Source organism: Tenrec ecaudatus, chromosome 5 (genome assembly GCF_050624435.1).
Source record: "Tenrec ecaudatus isolate mTenEca1 chromosome 5, mTenEca1.hap1, whole genome shotgun sequence".
Lineage (NCBI taxonomy): Eukaryota > Metazoa > Chordata > Mammalia > Afrosoricida > Tenrecidae > Tenrec > Tenrec ecaudatus.
This window is the reverse complement of record NC_134534.1, coordinates 182,752,739-182,771,413: the sequence shown is the minus strand read 5'-3', so window position 1 is coordinate 182,771,413 and position 18,675 is coordinate 182,752,739. Positions and strand designations below refer to the sequence as shown.

The 18,675-nt window shown below is 52.8% G+C and overlaps 1 protein-coding gene across 1 annotated transcript; it reads right to left on the bottom strand.

The window, feature by feature from the left end:
* Positions 1–348: 348 nt before the first annotated feature.
* Positions 349–18,670, bottom strand: CPNE9 (copine family member 9). The gene is made up of 20 exons (XM_075550417.1): positions 18,603–18,670; positions 18,102–18,142; positions 17,970–18,016; positions 17,785–17,888; positions 17,392–17,428; positions 16,954–17,030; positions 14,085–14,148; positions 13,856–13,959; positions 13,531–13,635; positions 11,614–11,655; positions 11,209–11,284; positions 11,065–11,118; positions 10,588–10,649; positions 9,498–9,544; positions 8,303–8,484; positions 7,918–8,045; positions 3,759–3,861; positions 3,154–3,211; positions 2,668–2,741; positions 349–697 (listed from the first exon to the last, which is right to left on the bottom strand). The coding sequence occupies exons 1-20, from the start codon at positions 18,668–18,670 to the stop codon at positions 503–505; spliced, it is 1,668 nt and encodes a 555-aa protein (XP_075406532.1). The 3' UTR covers positions 349–502.
* Positions 18,671–18,675: the final 5 nt, after the last annotated feature.

Genomic DNA, 18,675 nt, shown 5'->3' with positions numbered 1-18,675 from the left:
TCTTTGGATTAACCCCATTAAAAACGCATATGGACTAGAGCAGCCATCTTCCAGCGAGAGGCCCCTGTGGAAGTCAAGAAGCCCCTTGAGAATCTAATAAAGGCTATGGGCCTTCTCTGTAGGAAAAAGAATGTATATACACACACTCCTACACACAGAGTTTCACTCATCTTTTCTCAAGTGTTTGAAGGAAGGGATGGGAGGCATCTAGGGTAAAAGGAGGAAGAGTCCTTGCTGAAGTGGCCCCAGGCCCTGAGCTTCCCAGTTGCCCCCCTAAGACTCCTGAGACAGAAGTGGAATAAAGATCAGCTTTATTATCAGTATGAAGGCAGGGAAGCGGTAGTTGTGCCAAGCCCTTCTGTGGGGTATTTGTCAGGTGCTCACCCAGCCAGCACCAGACTTCTAAGGTGGCCCTCCCAGTGAGCTCCAGGGCTCTCGGACCTTCTGGCTCCCAGCAGAAGCAATGGGTGCGTGGACAGACAGACTGCTAGGTATTGGATAGCTAGGCTTTCGAAGGCTGCTCCAGAGTTGGGGTCAGACTGGGGTTGGTAGTGGGTGGGGGCCGAGGCTGGATGTCTCTGGTCCGCATGTAGGACAGCAGCTGCTCGGGGATCTCGGCCAGCACGTCCTTGGCTAGCCGGGCCATGCTCAGCACCTGGTTCCCTGACCGGTCGACATAGTCACGGAAGGGAACAAACTGGGACAGGCACAGAAAAGACACATGTGGGTAGAAGCCAGGGCCGAGGAGGGTACAGTACAGGCAAGAACAGAGGGAGGGTCTCCTTGGAGCCCCAACTTCTAAGCTAACACCCTTCCCCTACTTTGAACCGTTTCCTGCATTTGCTGTCCCCTTCTGGGCTCTAAGACAGGTCAAACCCTTAGCTGCTCTCAGAGGAAAACCATGGGAACCTGATCGCCCAAGGACCAGTTCTAGAAACCCGGCGGAACAGTTTTCCTCTGTCCTGCTGGGTCTCTGGCCGTGAGTTGAGTCCAGTGTCTGGTGTGCACCTGCCGCCCGCTCTAGCAGGGCTTCCCCGTCTACTGAAATGGCCCTTGCTGATGTCAGTGGCACCGCGTGGCCACATCAACCCAACGGGCACCTTCCTTGTCGTCTTGCCGAGTCTCGTTCTCTTTAGGTGGCCGTGCCTTTGGACCCTCGTTCTCCTGGACACAGCACAGCACATGCATGGTGACACCACACTCTTCTGGTTCTTCCCAGCCCGACCTCCTCTCCACACCTGGCCCCTTCTCTCCCTCACCTCCTCCCAGGGAGTTCCTGCTCTCCCATGCTTTCCATAGGGAGACAGGGGGAAACAGATCCATCCTAACCTTCTTTCAAAGGTCCGGAACCATGTCTTAACCTGCCCATAGCACATCTGCGCATTTGCCTCACAGACACCTCAAACCTAATGGATTCAAAACAGAATCCCAGCTTTCTGTCCCATCAACCTTCCCCATCCCAGTCAATGCAGCCAGCACGCCCACAGTTGCTCACGTTAGAAAACTCCCTCCTGCCCCCATCGCAATCACCGCTTCGAACGCATCCCACCTCGCTGCCCATGCTGCTTTTGCTTTTGTTCTGCCGCCTCACCTGTAGGACTTCAGAGCTCCCCACCAGCAGAGGCACTGGTACAGTGCACTCCAGCCTTCCCCTCCCTCCCCTTGGAGACTCCCCTGTGGGGTTTCCAGTTCTCTTAGGAGAAAGCCCCAATCTTTATCATGCCCTGCAAGGCCTTGGCCCCCTCGACCCTTATTAGCTCAATGAGATCCTGCTACCCTCGTCCCCTGTCCTTGACGGAGGCAAGTCTGAGCCTCAGGCCTTCTGGGCTGCACCTTCCTGCACATTCTTCAGGTCTCAGCTCAAATGTCATTACTTCACGAAAGCCTTCCTCGACCGCCCTATCTGTCAGCCTCCTGTTCTAGGCTCTTACAGTGACTAGTGGCTATGAGGGGGTACCCCTTGAAAAACCGATACTCATTTGTTTTGTTTTTGATGTGAGGGGGATAGTGCATTTGGAGTTCATTCCACCAGGTCAGACTGTTCACCAAGCTTTCTATTTAGAGGTTCTGAAAAGATAGCACAACAGTGTGTGACAAAAAAGGTCTGAGTTGTGGCGGACACAGGACTGGTTTTGCCACCACGACAACGTACCTGCTTATGCCACCATCTCACTGTGCCAGTTTTTGGCAAAAACTAGATGCCTCTTTTGCCTCACCTGACCTCGCTCCGTGCAACTTCTTTTTGTTCCCAAGAATGAAGAGGGACATGAAAGGATAGCGATTTGAAGAAGTAGAAGAGGTGAAGAAAAAAATGAGGTGCTGTCAGCCATCTAATCAAATGAGTTTGAAAAATGTTTCCAAGAATGGAATCGCAGATTTGACAAATGCCTTAAGTGTAATGGAGAGTACTTTGAAGGTGATAAGGTTGTTTTGTTTTTTTTTAAAAAAAATCTGTTTTTTGGCGGGGTACCACTAGAGGGCAAGGACCTTGGGAACTTCCTTTACCACAAATCCACAAGGGCTGCAGAGGCTTGCCTGTTTCTCAAAGTGGCTTTGTTCCATGAGCAGGAAGGGTGGAGGAGTGAGGGAAAAGTTTTAAAAGTCAGTAGGGAAAGCGGCTCCCAACTTAGCCTCCCCTCCCCACCGTGGCTCCCAGGCCAGGTCTACCTGCACAATGTCCCGCTCGGCATAGCGCCCCCGGAAGGACACACGCACATCGTCCCCGTCCAGTTCTTCCATTGCTGCGGATGAGACGTCCCTCAGTTGATTGCTCTTCCCCACCCCCGACCCAAGTCACCTCCCTCCCTTACAACTCCCTCCCTCCCTTACAACTCCCTAGCAGACCACCTAACCATCCTGTGAATATTGAGCTTTTGTAATTGCTGTCATTATGTGCCTCCCCACACATCCGTTTCCCCAGGACTGGCCTCCCGTTGGCTATTAGGGGAAACTCGGGTGGGGACCTGGGACTTGACAGTTTCCAATAGGGGCATGCCTCCTATCTTCACCACGCGGTGGGCCTGGGATTCCCGGTTTTCTCTTCCCTGGGCTCTGTTGCCTTGGGAGAAACCTTTCCCCGTTCTCCCAAGTTGTTGACCCTACTCATGAATACCACCCCACCCCGCCATCACCCCTCACCCCAATCCTACTCACCCTCAAACATGGCTGGTCCCACACCCACAATGATGATAGACATAGGCAGTGAGGAGGCCTGGGGGGAGAGTGGGCACTGGAGATAAGCAGCCATAACAAGCAGGGGACTCTGAGCAGAAGTGGGTTCTCCCTGGTACTCTCACGCTGACTTTGTCCCAGATGCTCCCTTCAAGTGCGTCTGTGTAGCAAACAGCTGCGGAGGGTGGTACCTTCTCCTGGAGATTTGTTTACTATCCAATATAATAATATATACTATCCAATATAATATAATAATTATGTAGCCTATCTATGGTAGTTTATAATGGACTCAAAGTTCAAGGTTCCTTTCCTGTAATACAACCCACTGCTTAGGTGTCACCTGACCCATCCTCCTGTGGACATGGATACGTAGACTCGGTAAGTGCTGCTGGTCTGGCCACTGCGGTGGCTGTGAACCACAAGGACTTTTGCCACTGTCCCAGGCGTCTCGGGCCGGGCCCTCTACCAGGCTGTGTGGGGCCTCTACCAGGCTGACTTGTTCATTTGCAAGTAGAGCCAAAGTTCCTACCCTCCTGGACTTTTGTGGTTTGGTTTTCTCTCCACCAAGCCCTCCCTCTCAGACTCACGCTGACAATGGCTTCCTTGGTCTGTGTCATGTCCGAGATGACCCCGTCCGTGATGATGAGCAGGACGTAGTACTGGGACCCATCGGAGATCTTGGCTGCAGCTCTAGGCAGGGGGACAAAGTCAGACTCCAGCTGAAAGCCCAGCAAGGCCAAGAGACTTGCCCCCATGCTCCTGCCTGCCTTCCGCCCGCCCCACTCCATCCAGGTCTGTTCATGAGCACTGACGCCTCAGCGGGACCTGGAGATGCATGTCGAGTTAAAGAATCCAGCCCAGCCCCACTCGGGGGAAGCAGGTGTCAATCCCAGAACCACCTAGTAAAACGTGATACAACTGTGCCCGGACCTGTGAAGGATAAGGCCACAGTGCTAGGCTTCAGTGTATGACGGGGATGCCGAGCTAGTGCAGAAGCCAGTGAGGTCTCAGGGAGTGATGTCTGAGGGCGAAGGGGGGTAACTAAGTAGAGGGAGCACCACTCTAGTTAGTCCAGTGAAGGGAAGGAAGCCCATCCTGGTGGGTGCCCAGAAAGCATGGAAGCCCAGTGAACCTGGGGGTCCACCGAGGGTGGACCTGGGTGTCTACTGAGGGTGGACCTGGGGGTCCACTGAGGGTGGGCAGGGACCAGATAATAGGACTATACCGAGTCTGTTATTCCTTCAAGAGCCAAGACTGAAGGCTCCCTTCTCTGCTCTGCTGGCTCCTGTTTCTTCTATCTCCTTTCTCCCCCCCACCTCCCCACCCCCATTACCCCCCAAGCTGGGTCCTCCCTCAGCTAGTCTGGCAGCTGCCCCCAGAGCTCCTGATCCTTGGCCCAAAGGTTGGAGGTTCCCATCCACCCATGGGTGCCTCACCGGCCCTCAAACTCCATGGGACACAGTGTGGCTCACTGTGAGCCGCTGCTGTTTATTGACCCGAGTGGCCGTGAGGGTGTCTTCATGGTGGCAAACCATGTATTTGACTCGGGTTTGAACTTTTTTATGGCCAGTCTGACGGAGGTCCACAGAACGGATCCGTTTGCCTTTCCCAATTCGCACACATTTTGTTTGGCTATTCAATATTTTAACAGGTTGGAACTAAGCCTTATTCATTTATTTGTCCTAATTTTAAAAGCATCCCATTATTAGGGTTATTTTATAACCACCAATTAAACCTCTCCTGCTCCCTACGCCCCTGCTGTGGCCATTCAAACGAAAGCAAGTGAACGGAAGTGCGTGACATGTCAAGGGCCCGGGACCCACATGTGGTAGTAAGGACAGTATGAAACACCGACAGCGCCCGTCTCCACCACACAGGAAGTCCCACCGCACTGCGCGAGCGTGCAGTGAGCAGTCTGCTAGCCTTCAGTGTGACAGTTCCGAAGAGGCAGATGATGTTCCGTGGGAGACAGATGAGGCTACCTGCTGCCGTGAAGATTTATAGCCTAGGGTTGCAATGTATTGGGATCAATTCGATGGCCCTCCTGCAGCAAACTGGAAAGGTGCTCTCTCCCCATTGCCAAGGCGAGGCCTCCGTGTGACTTGGCATCTGTCTTCCGCAGCTCTGCAGGCTAGCTGGCTGATTCTCTCATATCTCAAAAGAGATATCTCCCAGCTATACTGACATCGATTCTATCTCATTGACATGACAGGACAGCCCGCTCTCAAATGGTACTGTAACCGCAGGCACCAAGATTAGGATTTACAGCGTGTATTGTGGCGGATACTACTCAGTCCATAATAGACATCTTGCTGGAAAGTCTGAGAAGCTCTGGCTTACAGAGGTCATGATTTGTTTATATTTCTGCCTCTCGCTCCAGGTGGGAGCTCCCAAGGACAGGACTAGCTCTGACTCACGCGTCTCCAGCACCCAGAGAAAAGCAATGAGCACAGAGCAGATGCCCTCAAATCGGAGTCATGACAATCGTAGCAACTGTCTCTGCGGTCACCTGCAGCACCGGAGATGCACCAGCACCCTCCCTAGTGCTTGACAGGTCGTCAGTGCTCACGACTCTGTGATGTGCATTCCTGTCAGCCTCCGTTTGTCATACAAGGAACCTGAGACACAGAAGTCAAGAACGTCACACAACTAGCTAGGGGTGCCCCCAAATTCCAAATTTGCTGCCATCGAGTGGCCTCCAATTCACAGTGACCCTAGAGGACAGGGAAGAGAGCCCTGTGAGTTTGAGACAAACTGTTTACAGGAATAGAAAGTCCAGCCTTTCTCCCTCGGAGCAGCTGGTGGTTTCACACTGCTGGCCTTGGGGTTAACAGCCCAATGAGCAAACATCACACCAGCAGCCACTCCAGGAGAGAAAGGTGAGGTTTTCTGCTCCCACAAAGAGTTTCCGTCTCAGAAACCCACAGGAGCAGTTCTGCCCTGTCCTACAGGGTTGCTATGAGTCAGCATTGACTTGACAGTGAATTTAGTTTCTTTTTAATACTGACCCAAGATAATATTTAAGAATTCTGTGTAGCCCGTTCTGACCCGACCACATCGGGGTGAAACACTAAGGGCACGCAACAGAGCAGCAAGGAGAGCAAAGCAATGAAGTCCCTGAGGAATCCCCAAATAGACTTTGAGGCCAGGGCATGGCACCCCATCAGACCCATCTGGAAAACTCTCCTAAAGGTCAACAAACAGACCTTCAACTATTTACAGGCTTTTCTTTTTTTGCTGTTGGTTTTCTTTTGTTGTTATGTTTGTTTTGCTTTGTCTTTTTTGTGTGCTTATTGTCTCTGCAGGTCTATCGCGATAAAATAGGTGGGATAAGCAATCCAGAGGAGAAAACAATGGGACCAACAGTTCTAGGGGTCATGGGAGAGGGGGAGGTGGGGGAAAGGATAGAGGGTGCCAACAAACCAGGGACAAGGGAGCAACCAGTGATCTAAAATCGATGGCGAGGAGGGCATGGGATGCCTGGTGGGGCTTGATCAAGGGCAATGTAACCGAGAGGAATTACTGAAACCTGAGTGAAGGCTGAACATGATAGTGGAATAAAAGGAAAGTTAAAGGAAAGAACTAGGAAGCAGCGGGCATTTATACATGTCTAAATACAGGCATGTACATATGTAAATACATTTACATTATAAAGATGGGGAAATAGATCTGTGTGCATATACTTATTTGTTAAGTATTAAGGCAGCAGATGGACATCGGGCCTCTACTCAAGTCCTTCCTCAATGCAAGAGCACCACTGTGTTCTAATAGCCCAGCTGTCCGTGATGCTCACCTTCCTGACACGGTCCCCGAAGACAAAATAAATGTGAACAAATAAACAACAGAATGTGAAGAAAATGTGAATAATAACAAACATGTGTGAAGAAAGCTGATGGTGCCCAGCTATCAAAAGATATAGTGTCTAGGGTCTTAAAGGCTTAGCGGCCATCTAGCTGAGAAGCAACAAAGCCCACATGGAAGAAACAGCAGCCTGTGTGATCATGAGGTGTCGATAAGATCAGGTATTAGGCATCAAAGACTCAGAACAAAAAATCCTATCAATGTGAATGAGGGGGGGCGGGAAGTGAAGACCGAAAGCCAACTGGACACCCTCATCCTTTTACTTTCAAACCTGCTGAACTATGTTGTTTTGCTTGGTCTCTTCTAGTAATGGGTTTTTACCCATTTACTCATCGATGCCATGAGGGAATCTTTGTGAGATGCAAGCTTGTCTCATGGATCTTCCTCGATATGTGTTTTGTTTCAGGTGCCACCACTTTATTTTATGCCATTTTCTAATGCCTTTTAAAATGGTTTCATGTTTCTTTAAAAATAATTTTACATATGATTTGCTTTGTATTTTTTAAAAATTATTTGGAAAATTCAGAACAATTTTATAATCTATCATTTTTGAAGCACTTTATTTTGGCCTGACACTGTGTCAGTAACTCTGAGAACATTACCAAATCTTAAGGGTCACACTCAGGTCCAATAGCAAAACTTATGCAATAACCAAAATAGAGGCCTGGACTGTCATTCCCAGGGTTGGGGCGGGGTAGTCTATTGGGACACTCTGCCTTGCAGTAAGGCTTTATGTAACTTCTGTGCTAGGGTCTTGCCAATACTGAACCTCTCACCTCCTCCCCAAAGTTCAAGTTCACCCACGTGTGGTGCCGACTACCCTTAAGGAGTCAGGCTCGCGTCTGGGTGTCCTAATTCTTCCCCCACCCCACACAGCTACCTTACCTGGCCACCTGGTTGATGACAGGGGCAAAGTAGGTGGGTCCGTAGAGCTGCACTGTGCGCAAACTCTCCAAGTAGCTTTCCAGTACGCCCTCGATGCCCGCACAGTTGGGGTCCTCGTCATTGTTGTTCTGTCAGGGAAGATGCCCTGCCAAGCTGAGCCCAGGCAGGGGGTGCCCAGGAGTGCTCTGATCCCAGCTCCTTCCTCCCTTTTCCCACCTCCTTCTTGGAAGCTCCCCTCCAAATTCCAGCCCCGTGCCCCTCCCTGCCCTGCCACCCTCACACCACTTCCTGCTGCTTTGTGGGCCCGGGCATCTTAGAGTACATGCAAACAGAAGAAATCGATCCACTTAGGGGCCAGATGCCAGGGCTGTGGACCATCCCATACCAAGGGGAACTGGTGGGAGATCCGTCCTTCTGGGGGCAACTTGGCCCCAAAGCCGTAGGCTGGGAAGAGCTTGTCGCTGTCATAGTCTTGGATGATCTCTCCCACTGCCTTGAGGGCCATGGCATAGGCGCTGAGCTGGTAGGGACTCATGTAGTGCAGGGAGGTGGGCTGCAAGGGATTCCCTGTGGGAACACAGGGGTCCCGCCCGTGGTCACTGGTTCACTCGTGCAGTCACCTGCTGATGTTTGTATGCATCCAGCCACCTTCTACACATCTGCCCCTTCATACCTTATTACTCATCAGTATGCTAGCTTATCCATCTACTTACCCATCCCCACAGGTCTCCATCCACTTATCCAAACGCCCACACCTCCAGCCACCCATCCATTCACTTGACCACACCTCCACCTTTCAATCCATTTATCTGTCCCAATCCATCTTATCTCTCCATTCTTATTTACTCTCTATTCATCCATCCACTTGTCCATTTTTATTTATTTGATCAATTTAATCATCCACCCACCCCTTCCATTCATCCACTCATCTACTTATCCATCCATCTATCATTCTCCCATCGACTTGCCTGCTCTTGCACCAATTTAAAGATCTGTCCATTTGTCCACCTCCGTACCTGTCCATGCCTCTACTAGTTCAGTCCTTTGTACTTACCCCCCACCCCCCCACCTGGGGAATGCATCTATTTGCCCATCCGCCCACCCATTACTCCCATGAACCTATCCCTGTTCCTTACACCCCCTTTGATGCCCAGCCATCCTCACTGCCAGCCACTCGGTGCTGACTCAGACACACCCCCTGTGGGTTTCCAAGACTAACTGCTGACGGGCGATGAAAGCCCCTAGTCTTCCTCCCATGGAGCAGCTGGTGGTTCCGAACTGTTGACCATGCAGATCACTGCCCAACTCATAACCACTGCACCTCCAGTTACTCATTAGCCTGTTGAGCCAACTATCCTTTCAACCTACATCCATCTCTTTACAATGCCCTCACTAGCCCTTCCTATCCAAAGCTCTCCCCAACATCCCTACCCCAGCACCAGCTTGACTGGGATGTACCTCAAACCTTGGCTTCCTGGGCACTCTGTCCCCAGCCAATCCCTAATGACACCCTTGGAACTCTGCTCCCCGCTTTATTGCCCCTACACCCCCCCCACCCCCTCCCCCCGCCCATGCCTCACCGTTGGAAGCTGTGAAGTCAATAGCTACTGTGAAGTTCAGCTGCGTCCTGTTCGGGAAGCAGATAGGTTAAGGACTAACATATCAAAACAAAATCTCTCCCACCTTAATGTACATGCAAACTACCTGGAGGGCTGATTAAAATGCAAATCCTTGGCTCCAAAGGCCAGGTATTTCTAACACATGTCCCAGTGACACTGAGGTTGCCAGCTTGTAGGCCTCCCTTTGTGCCAACAGCTCCCTACCATTGAGTGTTTCCAATTCATAGTGACCCTCCAGGACAGCGTGGAACTGCCCCTGTGGGTTTTCATGACTCTAAACTTTGATGGGAGCAGAAAACCTCATCTTTCTCCCAAGCAGATGGTGGTTTTGAACTGCTGACCTTGCAGTCTGAACTCTTAACCCACTATGCCACCAGAGGCAGAAGAGTATTGCGTGCCTTGGGGTGGGGTGGTGGTTACGCATTGAACTGCTCATCACTCATAAGGTCAGCAGTTTGAAACCACCAACCACTGCTCAGGAGAAAGACAGGGCTTTCTGCTCCCTTAAGTCTGGGGAGCTCAAGGGGGGGGGGGTGAGCTCTAGCATCCTAGAGGGTCACACTGAGTCAGCGGCATCAACTCACGGCAGGGAGTTTGGTTTTGGTGTGCCAAGTCTATTTAGTTCCATCTCATCCTTGCTGTAGTCCTGAAACAGTAACTCGGAGCCTCCTTGACAGAGGAGAAAACTGGCGTTCAGAGGAGCAGAGTGCTTTTCCAGGTCTGCCTGTGCCCTGTGAGCCAAGGGGAGGCCCTGGAGTCTGGGCTTTTCCTTCGCTGTTAGCCTCTCCAGCTGGTTTGGCCCTACTTTCGTCTGGGCCCAGTCAGGTTACTGGAGCCACTGTGGAAGATGACTGGTTTGGTATCTTGGGGGAATGAACTGGAGGGGAGGAAGCCACTGCGAGGACAAAGGGCTTGAGTTTACAGAGCATTTCTTTGCTCAGCGTTTCAGAGTTCCCTGCCTAATCTCCCTTCATACTTAAGAAATCTGACGCTCAGAACTGGGTGGAACTCACTGCTGAGCTTTCAGCGCAGGAGGTGCCCTGTGACTCACCCGCCTTTGATGTAGTCCACAAACGTGAATTCAGAGTCCACCGAGAAGGACAGCAGCGTCACCTGTGGGACACAAGAGGTAGCCTGGAGCATTTGGGTGCAGAGGGGGGAGGGGGTCTGTGATGAGAGGGACCTAATTCCCACCCCCAGCTTCGTCCCACATTGCAGTTTGTTAAAGGGAGAAAGGGGGAGGCTACTAGAGCCATCTTTGGAATCCCCAAAGCATATGAAATGGCGAATCACAGCTTAGGGCTCTTTTCATTCTGCCAAAGAGTCAAGGCCACAAAGGTTCTCCATCAAGGGAGATGGAGATCCCAAACCAAAGAGGCACTTGAATAGTGCCAACTGGTGCCCACCCTACGACTGTATCCACGTAACCTGTGCCACCGCCTGCCCCAGCGCCAGCCTTGGGGAGCTAGTTCTATAGGCAGGGACACCGAAGGGCCCCAGGAGGCCCAGGGCTCCAGGGGACACTCACAGTTCCCGAGTTGACGTATTTCTTCTTCTTACACTTCTTCCGAGGGTTCAGTACCTAAGAGAGGCAGAGAGGACTGAGGGTGGAGACAGAGGAGGGAGCTCCAGGATGGGGGCCTGAGTAACCTGGACTGGGCTGGGCTCTCACCTCATACACCGTGAACTGGTTCTGGGCCTTGCTCAGCTCCCGGTAGCTGGTGGTGAATTCCCCAATAAAATCATGGCTGCAATGGGGCCGGGGGTGGGGGAGAGTAGTGAGCGGAAGCTGCTGGTGGCTTGAAGCCAGCCCTGAGCCCACTCTTTACCCCGCCCCCCACTCCACCACCCCGACTCCAGCTCTAGGGCGCTGCAGCCAGAAGAGGGGCCGAAAGGGGAAGGGATAGTACAACAGAGAGAACAGGGGGACCAGGTCCACATGAGGTCCTGGCATCTGGGAAATGGGGTGGCTATCACCCGCCCTGCTGGCTCCCAAGGCTTCTCTGGGGTTCCCATGGCTGTGCTGCATGTCAGAAGGGTCAAAAACAGGAGAGGAGGCTATGTGGGGCAGCTCCACCTTCCATCCCGGTCCCAGTCGTACACGTCAATCTTGACAGTTCTGCAATGCAGAAGGTATGTGGAGGATGGGGCCGTGTATGACAAATTCGTAAGACTCCCCCACCCCCACATCCCTCCCCGCTGGGCCATCCACACGTCATCTTCCCATCCATTCGCCTGTTTGTCTCCCAACCTATCGCCAGCCATCTGTGCACCAGCCCATGCATGCGCCCGACCATCGATGCCCCACGACGGCTACTCTACCACGTTTAAAAAGCAAACTAACAAGGACCCAGCTGTCAGAGCTGATTTCTCCTGCCATTCCTACAACTTTCCCCATGGAATCTTACATTATTCCAGGGATAGTTCTTGGCACTTTACACCTATTACCTTATTCTATAAAGTACTACTATTAGTTTTACTTCAGGGTCTTGAGAGCTCAAAAAGTAACTTGGCAAATGTCTATGGCTAGTATGTGATTAAGCTGAGATTTAAAACTCGGGCAACTTGATTCCAAAACCCTTGTTCTTAACTATGTATGTTATCCCATGTGTCCATCTACCTCTGTATCAGTTTATCCAACCATCTATCTAGCCATCTGCTCATCCATTGGCTCATCTATCCATCGCCTTAATCATCTATTATGTCTGTGTGTCTGTGTGTCCATCCACCCTTTCATACCCTCACCTATCCACCCATCTACAAACTGCCCACTTACTTGTTCATATGATCAACTTAGCCATATTTTTATACCTGACCTTCAACTCACTCAGTCAATAACCCATTCATCTGTCTACCCATCCTTCTCCCTATCCCTCATGGATTTTTCATTCATTCGATAATCCATTCATCCATCCACCAAACGTTCATGTTCTTATCCATTTACTCACTGACTCGTCAACCCATTTATTTATTCATCATTTCTCATCTTACCAGGCACTAATCCACCCATCAGTCCACCTATTCATTCATCTGCTACCCATTCATCCATTTCCCCCATCATCTGTCCACCAATTTTCTTGTATACCCACCCATACACATTCATCTGTTTATCAGTTTATCCATCCAATGGCCCATTCATCTATCTATCCATCCTTCACCCACCCATCCATCCAAGGATAGATGTATCTGCCTACTCATTTATTTCTTGCTTCATCCACCTATCCATCTGTGGTAGTTACATAATATGATGTCCATTTAGGACTTGAGGGGATTAAGAGTGAAGGGGTAGCCTAGTCTTTCAATCGGATCATGGCCAATGAGGCCTCTCTGTGGGCATGGCCTCCTGAGAATTCTGGGAACTCCTCTATTTACCTCCTTGGAGGTGGGAGACACTTTTCTCTTTCGGCTCCCTCCCTTGGAGACTCTCTACTGACAAGACACATGCTACTACCTGACAGACCCGGTGCTCTGGGAACTGGAGGAACCATGTGGAGACCTCTGCCAGCACTGAGATGCTTACAACGCCACTGGATCCAAAGACTTTCTACCCACTGGCCTGTGATCGTCCTGCATGCAACATCATTGCATGTGTTTCATTGAGTCTGAAGAGGACTTCATAGATTGGTATCAGACATATGGGCTAATATCGGACTTATGGACTTGATCTGGACTGAGCTGGGATGTTTTCCCAATATTCAACTGCTCTTGTACATAAACCATTTTCTTAGTCACTTATGAGTCTCTGTGAATTTGTTTCTCTAGTCTACCTCGACGGACTCACCATCCATCCATCCATCCATCTATCCATCGACAGATCCTTCCATGGATAATCCATCTCTGTGGCTATCCATCTGTCTCCTCATCCACCCATCTTCTTGCCTAGAATCATATCTCACTTCTAACACTTCTGGACATTGCTGCCAGTATTCTGGGCCCCAAGAACCTCACCCTTGTGGCCTAGTTCCCTCACCCCCCAGCTTATGCTGAAGCAGACCTGTCATAGTCTCCATTGCACAGGGCCCGCACTGGGATGCTGAAGGGCTGCCATACGGGGTTCAGTGTGCTTTTCACCACCTCTGTCTTGTGGCAGATGGTGAACCTAGGTAGGAGCAAGAAGACTGGGTCTGCCCTGGGGTAGGGCTGGGCCTGGAGATAGAAGCTATGACTTTTGGAGACTGGGATCCCCCTATTTGTGCAACATATGTTTTGTGCTGCTTTGAGTGAATTGTAAGCTCAGGTCCTGTTGGAACCCCAACCCAACCTATGAGCCCACGTGGACCCCTGGTGGTGGGGTTGGAGGACAGGGAACAGGGACTCACGTGCCATCTTCATTGCTCCTGTAGAACACGAGGAAGGGGTCGGATTTCCCAAAGAAGTCCTTCTTGTCCAGCTTGTTGGCACACAGCTGCATGGTGGCGATGTCCTGGGAATGGTGGGGGCGACACTGCTGACATCCCAGTGGCTCTCAGCCCTCAGCGTCCCACGGGGGAGTATGGGGAGAGAAGGGAAGGAGCCTTCTCTTGAACCTAGCCTGTGGTCCCTACTAACCCGACAGTTGCTAAGCTCCTCTGCGGTCAGCAAGATGGTCCCACACTTCTTGCCTGGCACACCCCTGCAAGCAGAAGAGACCTCTTGGTATGAGGAGCGAGGATGGCCAAGGCAGCACGAGCTCTCCCTGGGGGTGCACCACACCATTTGCTGAGAGTCCTCCGAAAGTGTCCCCTCCTCTCCCGAGTGGCTCCTTATAGGGGAAGGGACTGAGGCTGCCTGAGGAAGGGAGGGTTTGTATTCTGGGGGGAAGGAGTTAGATACGTGCAGGTGGGCATCACCTAGTCCGTGAGGGGAAGGCAGTGTGATTTATTTCTAAGGGGTGTGTTCCTGGGTAAGTTGCTTCCTCCTTTTGGCCCTGAGTTGCTTCTGTGGGGAATGTGCTCACTTCTTAAGATTGTGACGAGGGCTAAATGAATTCCGGAAGGAAAAGCGACTTGTAAGCTTTATAGCTATGCAGGTGGTGGCATTCCCCCAAGCAGGCCCCGGGACCTTGTACATGCCAGGCCTCAGGGTAGCCTCAGAGGACGTGGTGAGGAACTGGCCAAGGATCCTGCCTTTACAGAGCTTCCAGGGGGAAATGGGATGCCTAAAGCCAAAAGGGTGTGAGGTGCATTACAGAATAAGGGCAGGCTTTCTACCCAGACCTGGGGCAACAGGGCTGGCTTTTAGGTCAAAGCTGTGGTGTTTGTTAAGACCATCAAGAATGAGACAAAAAAAAAATGACAAGGAAATTATTTTTCTTCCTGACCTTAGAAGGGAGGTTTTCATGGGCTTTCAGGGGGAATAGGACCCCCACCCAATTTTCCTTGGGTCTCCTAGCAGTCAAGGATCTTGTTGATAGGGCCCAAAGGGATCTAGAATGTGGCAGAGAGAAAGCTAGGTCTGGCGGGTCCTGGGTTCAAGTCCTGGCTCTACCTTTCTCTATAGTATAGAGTCTACAGCCTTCCCCATCTTCAAAATGAGAGTGTTGAACTATTTCTTTGACTCTGAGATTTAAAAAGACGGAGTGTAATGAGGACAGGGGCTGTTCTCCTCCACATCTGGGACCAAGCCATGGATCCTGTCATGTTCTTCTTGCCCTTCCTCCTAGCCTGATCTTCTCCCTCCTCCCCAGTGGAGTAGTTCATTCTTTTCATAGGCACTCAACTTGCATCCTGCCTCTTCCCTGCTTCTTGCCCTTCACTCTTGTGAACCATCAACCACAACCCGCTGCGAGCGCTTCTGACTCAGGAGTACAGACCTTCTGAGATGCAAACCTTATAGGAGCAGACAGCCTCGTCTTTCTCTTGTGGAGCGATTGGTGGGTTTAAAACTTTAAACTCCCAATATTGAGGTTAGCCGCCCACCGTAGTTAAAGCCAGCTCTCTGTATAGTCCATACTGCCTCCGTATAGCTGAACCCACCAGAGAAACACCATCTTGCTAACTCATCCCATTGTATGCATGACCCCAACCTCAAGAGCAGCGGTTCTCAACCTGTGGGTCTCAACCTTTTAGGGGTCGAGTGACCCTTTCACAGGGGTCGCCCGATTCCTAACAGTAGCAAAATGACAGTGATGAAGTAGCAATGAGAATAATATCATGATTGGGGGTCACCACAACATGAGGAACTATGTGAAAGGGTCACGGCATTAGGAAAGTTGAGAACCGCTGCTCCTCAGGGTCCTGAATGCTGCCTTGCAATTATACTGTACCTTCCTAAGTCATGTGCGCTCCTCCGCCCCTTTCCTCAAACCCCCAAGCCCTCCTCCCATCCTCAAGCTCAGCCCCAACCTTGTTTTCTGCTACACAGAGAGCAGAGGCAACCAGAAGACCACACAGACTGCGCCACCAGGCCTCCTCCATGGCTAGCATCTTTACCCACCCGCCACGCCATGCCCGCTTCCTCATCTCAAGAGAGGAACCACGTGCCCATCTGTGCCTATAGTGGGCACGACATTCCCTGTCTTCTGAGCCGCTCAAGGACATCTGTCGGCCAGTCCTCTTCTCTTCCCTTAGGTCACATTTTCAGTCTCTACTGGGTCATTCGTACCAATACAGAAACATGGAATAGTGTTTCTTTGAAAAATTATCTATTTCTCACATTAATAAACAATCTTCGGCCTCATTTCCCCTTGCCAACTACTGCCCCGTTTTCCTTTTCCTCATTGCAGGAAGAATCCCTGGCTGTGATCTCACTTCCCATTCCTTTCCACACCTCTCCTTCAGTACCTCAAACCCCACTGGCCAGCCCTCACTCACGCTGCTTGACTCTCCTCCTCCGACAGACTGTCCCTGCTTGGCTTCCCAGACATCGCCCCTCCTCTGGGTTCTCCTCCCATGTCTGTAATGGCCCCGGCTCCGAACCTCTGAAGCTCTCCCTCCAGATCTCTGCAAGGCTCCTTCCCCGCCAGACCCCCTTCAGGCTGCTGTTCAGAGGCCACCCACCACTCTATTCAAGACCCAGCCTCACCCGGCCCTCACCCCCAGTCCCTGGCCTTCACTCCCATGACACCTAACACTTTTTAAATGGGTGATGCAATTTACTTATTTCTCCTGGGAGTCTCTCTGTCTAAGCTCCCGAGGGAAGAAACCTTTGTGTTGGTCATCCCTGTTGCAGGCTGCTCCCATTAACCGTGGCAGTCTACCACACACGTGATGGGAATTCTGGAGGGCATAAGCCTCCCAGAGGAGAGGGGTTTGGAAGTGAACTTTGAGGTAGGATCAGAGAGAGAGGAGAGAAGGCTTGAGCAGAGTCCCCAGTATGGTACTTCAGTGCAGTGGAGGCCCCCAAGGGAGGGAAATCCTAGCCTCTCTGGCTAGCAGTCAGGAGTCAGGGACTTAGAGGGAACCACCCAGTCCCCCCTCTCCCTTCCCATTTGGCTCACGTGAGAGGTCTCTCTACACGGCTGCCCTGGCCGCCAATCACCTCTCCCAAGGCCAGGAACGTTTGTCCCAGGAAATCCTGTTCACAGAGACGTGGAGTTAGAGGGGCCAGGAGGCTGGCAGCTTGGCGTCCAAACCCAGTTGTTGCCGAGGGCCAGGTGCCTCCGAGGCAAGAGATGTTCCCAGAGCCTGTGCTCCCCTTCTGGTCCCACTGTCACCCTGTGCTCAGCCTCACCTTCTGTGGGTCCCAGGGGTGGCCAAGAAGCAAGATGAACAGTGAGCAAGGGGCTGTAGACAGGAAACCGAGGCAGGAACAGTGGAAAGCTGGGGTTGGGAGCTGAGTGGGGTGGGGGTGGGTAGGTTTGGCTCAAGGAAGACAGGGTCTGGGTCACCTAGGAGGAGGGTCATTTGAGCCAGCTCAAGAGGGGACGCTCGCCTACCGGTTTGGAGATGTTGGTTTTAGAATCCACGTTGTACCTGGAAAGAGAGCGGGCCCGTCTGGGTGGGAGGGGGGCCAGGTTACAATTGTGGGTGGAAGCCAAGGAGGCCTTGGCCCTGAATTTCAAGCTGGGTCTCATTTCGAGCGGGGGGTGGGGTCTGGGACGGGGATGTTCGGAACTGGGGCCTGGCCAAGTCAGGGACAGTGCTGGGGGATGAGGGGCTCTCAGTGGAGGCCAGGTTCAATTAGGGCGCAGATTTGTGCGTCAAGCCCGGCCTGGGGGGTGGGGAGAAGACCATCAGAGCCTGTCCCAGTGGGGCCGAGCAGGGCGGGGCAGGGCGGGCGGATCCAGGTGAGGGGGCGGGCCTAGCCAGAATTCGGGGCGGGCCCTCACGCATCGAAACGCAGGTTTTGCTTCTCCTCAAAGAAATAGTCGAGGACGAATTTGCGCACGAAGTCTGGGTTCAAGGTGTTGTCGATCACCTCCGTCCGACCGAACTGGGCGGGGGACGGGGGGCGGTCAGCACCGGGCTGCGGGGACAGGTGGGCGAGGGGCGGGGCGGGGGCTCTGGGACTCACCTCACGCCACTCCTGGCTGGCACGGCTCTGCGTGTACAGCACGACCACTGCGGCGGGGTTGGGGGACGTCAGGCCGGCCCGCACCCCGGCCCGCACCCCAAGTCCCTCCCGCTCCCGGGCCTGGCCGCCTACTGGGATCGGACTTGGAGAAGGTGTCGAGGTCCAGCAGGTTCCTAGAGAAAGCAACCGACAGACGGACGGAGGGCGGACTCCCGGGAGCTCAGCCCGCAGCGCTGCCCAGAGTGGAGCACCGCAAGGGTGGGGGTGGGGGCGCCAGTCACGCCCCCAGCCCCTCGGGGTCCGAGCCGCCAGAACTCCGGCCTGCCGGACCACCCTGATCCAAGCCCTGGCCGGCCGGCGGGCGCGTTCGCGGGTCCGAGGACCCGAGACGGGCCGCCCCAGAACTTCGTTTCCCCCGGACCCCCGCCTCCGGCCGGGCCCCGGCTCAGCGCTGTCTGGCGGGTGGGGTTTGGGCAAGCAGACCAAGGGCAGCTGAGCGTGCTGGCCCGCAGTTGTCCGCCCCCAGCAGCCCACCCGGGGCGGGGGTCCAGTCCCGCGTGCGCGCAGCGGAGCCGGCCGGCCGGGAGGCTGGGGCGGGGGGGTTGCCGCGGCTAAGCCCGCCCGCTCACCCACCGGCAGGAGACCGTAATTTCAATCTTGGTGGCCGGGACGCTGCGCTCGGAGACTCCGCTGAGAGACATGGCTG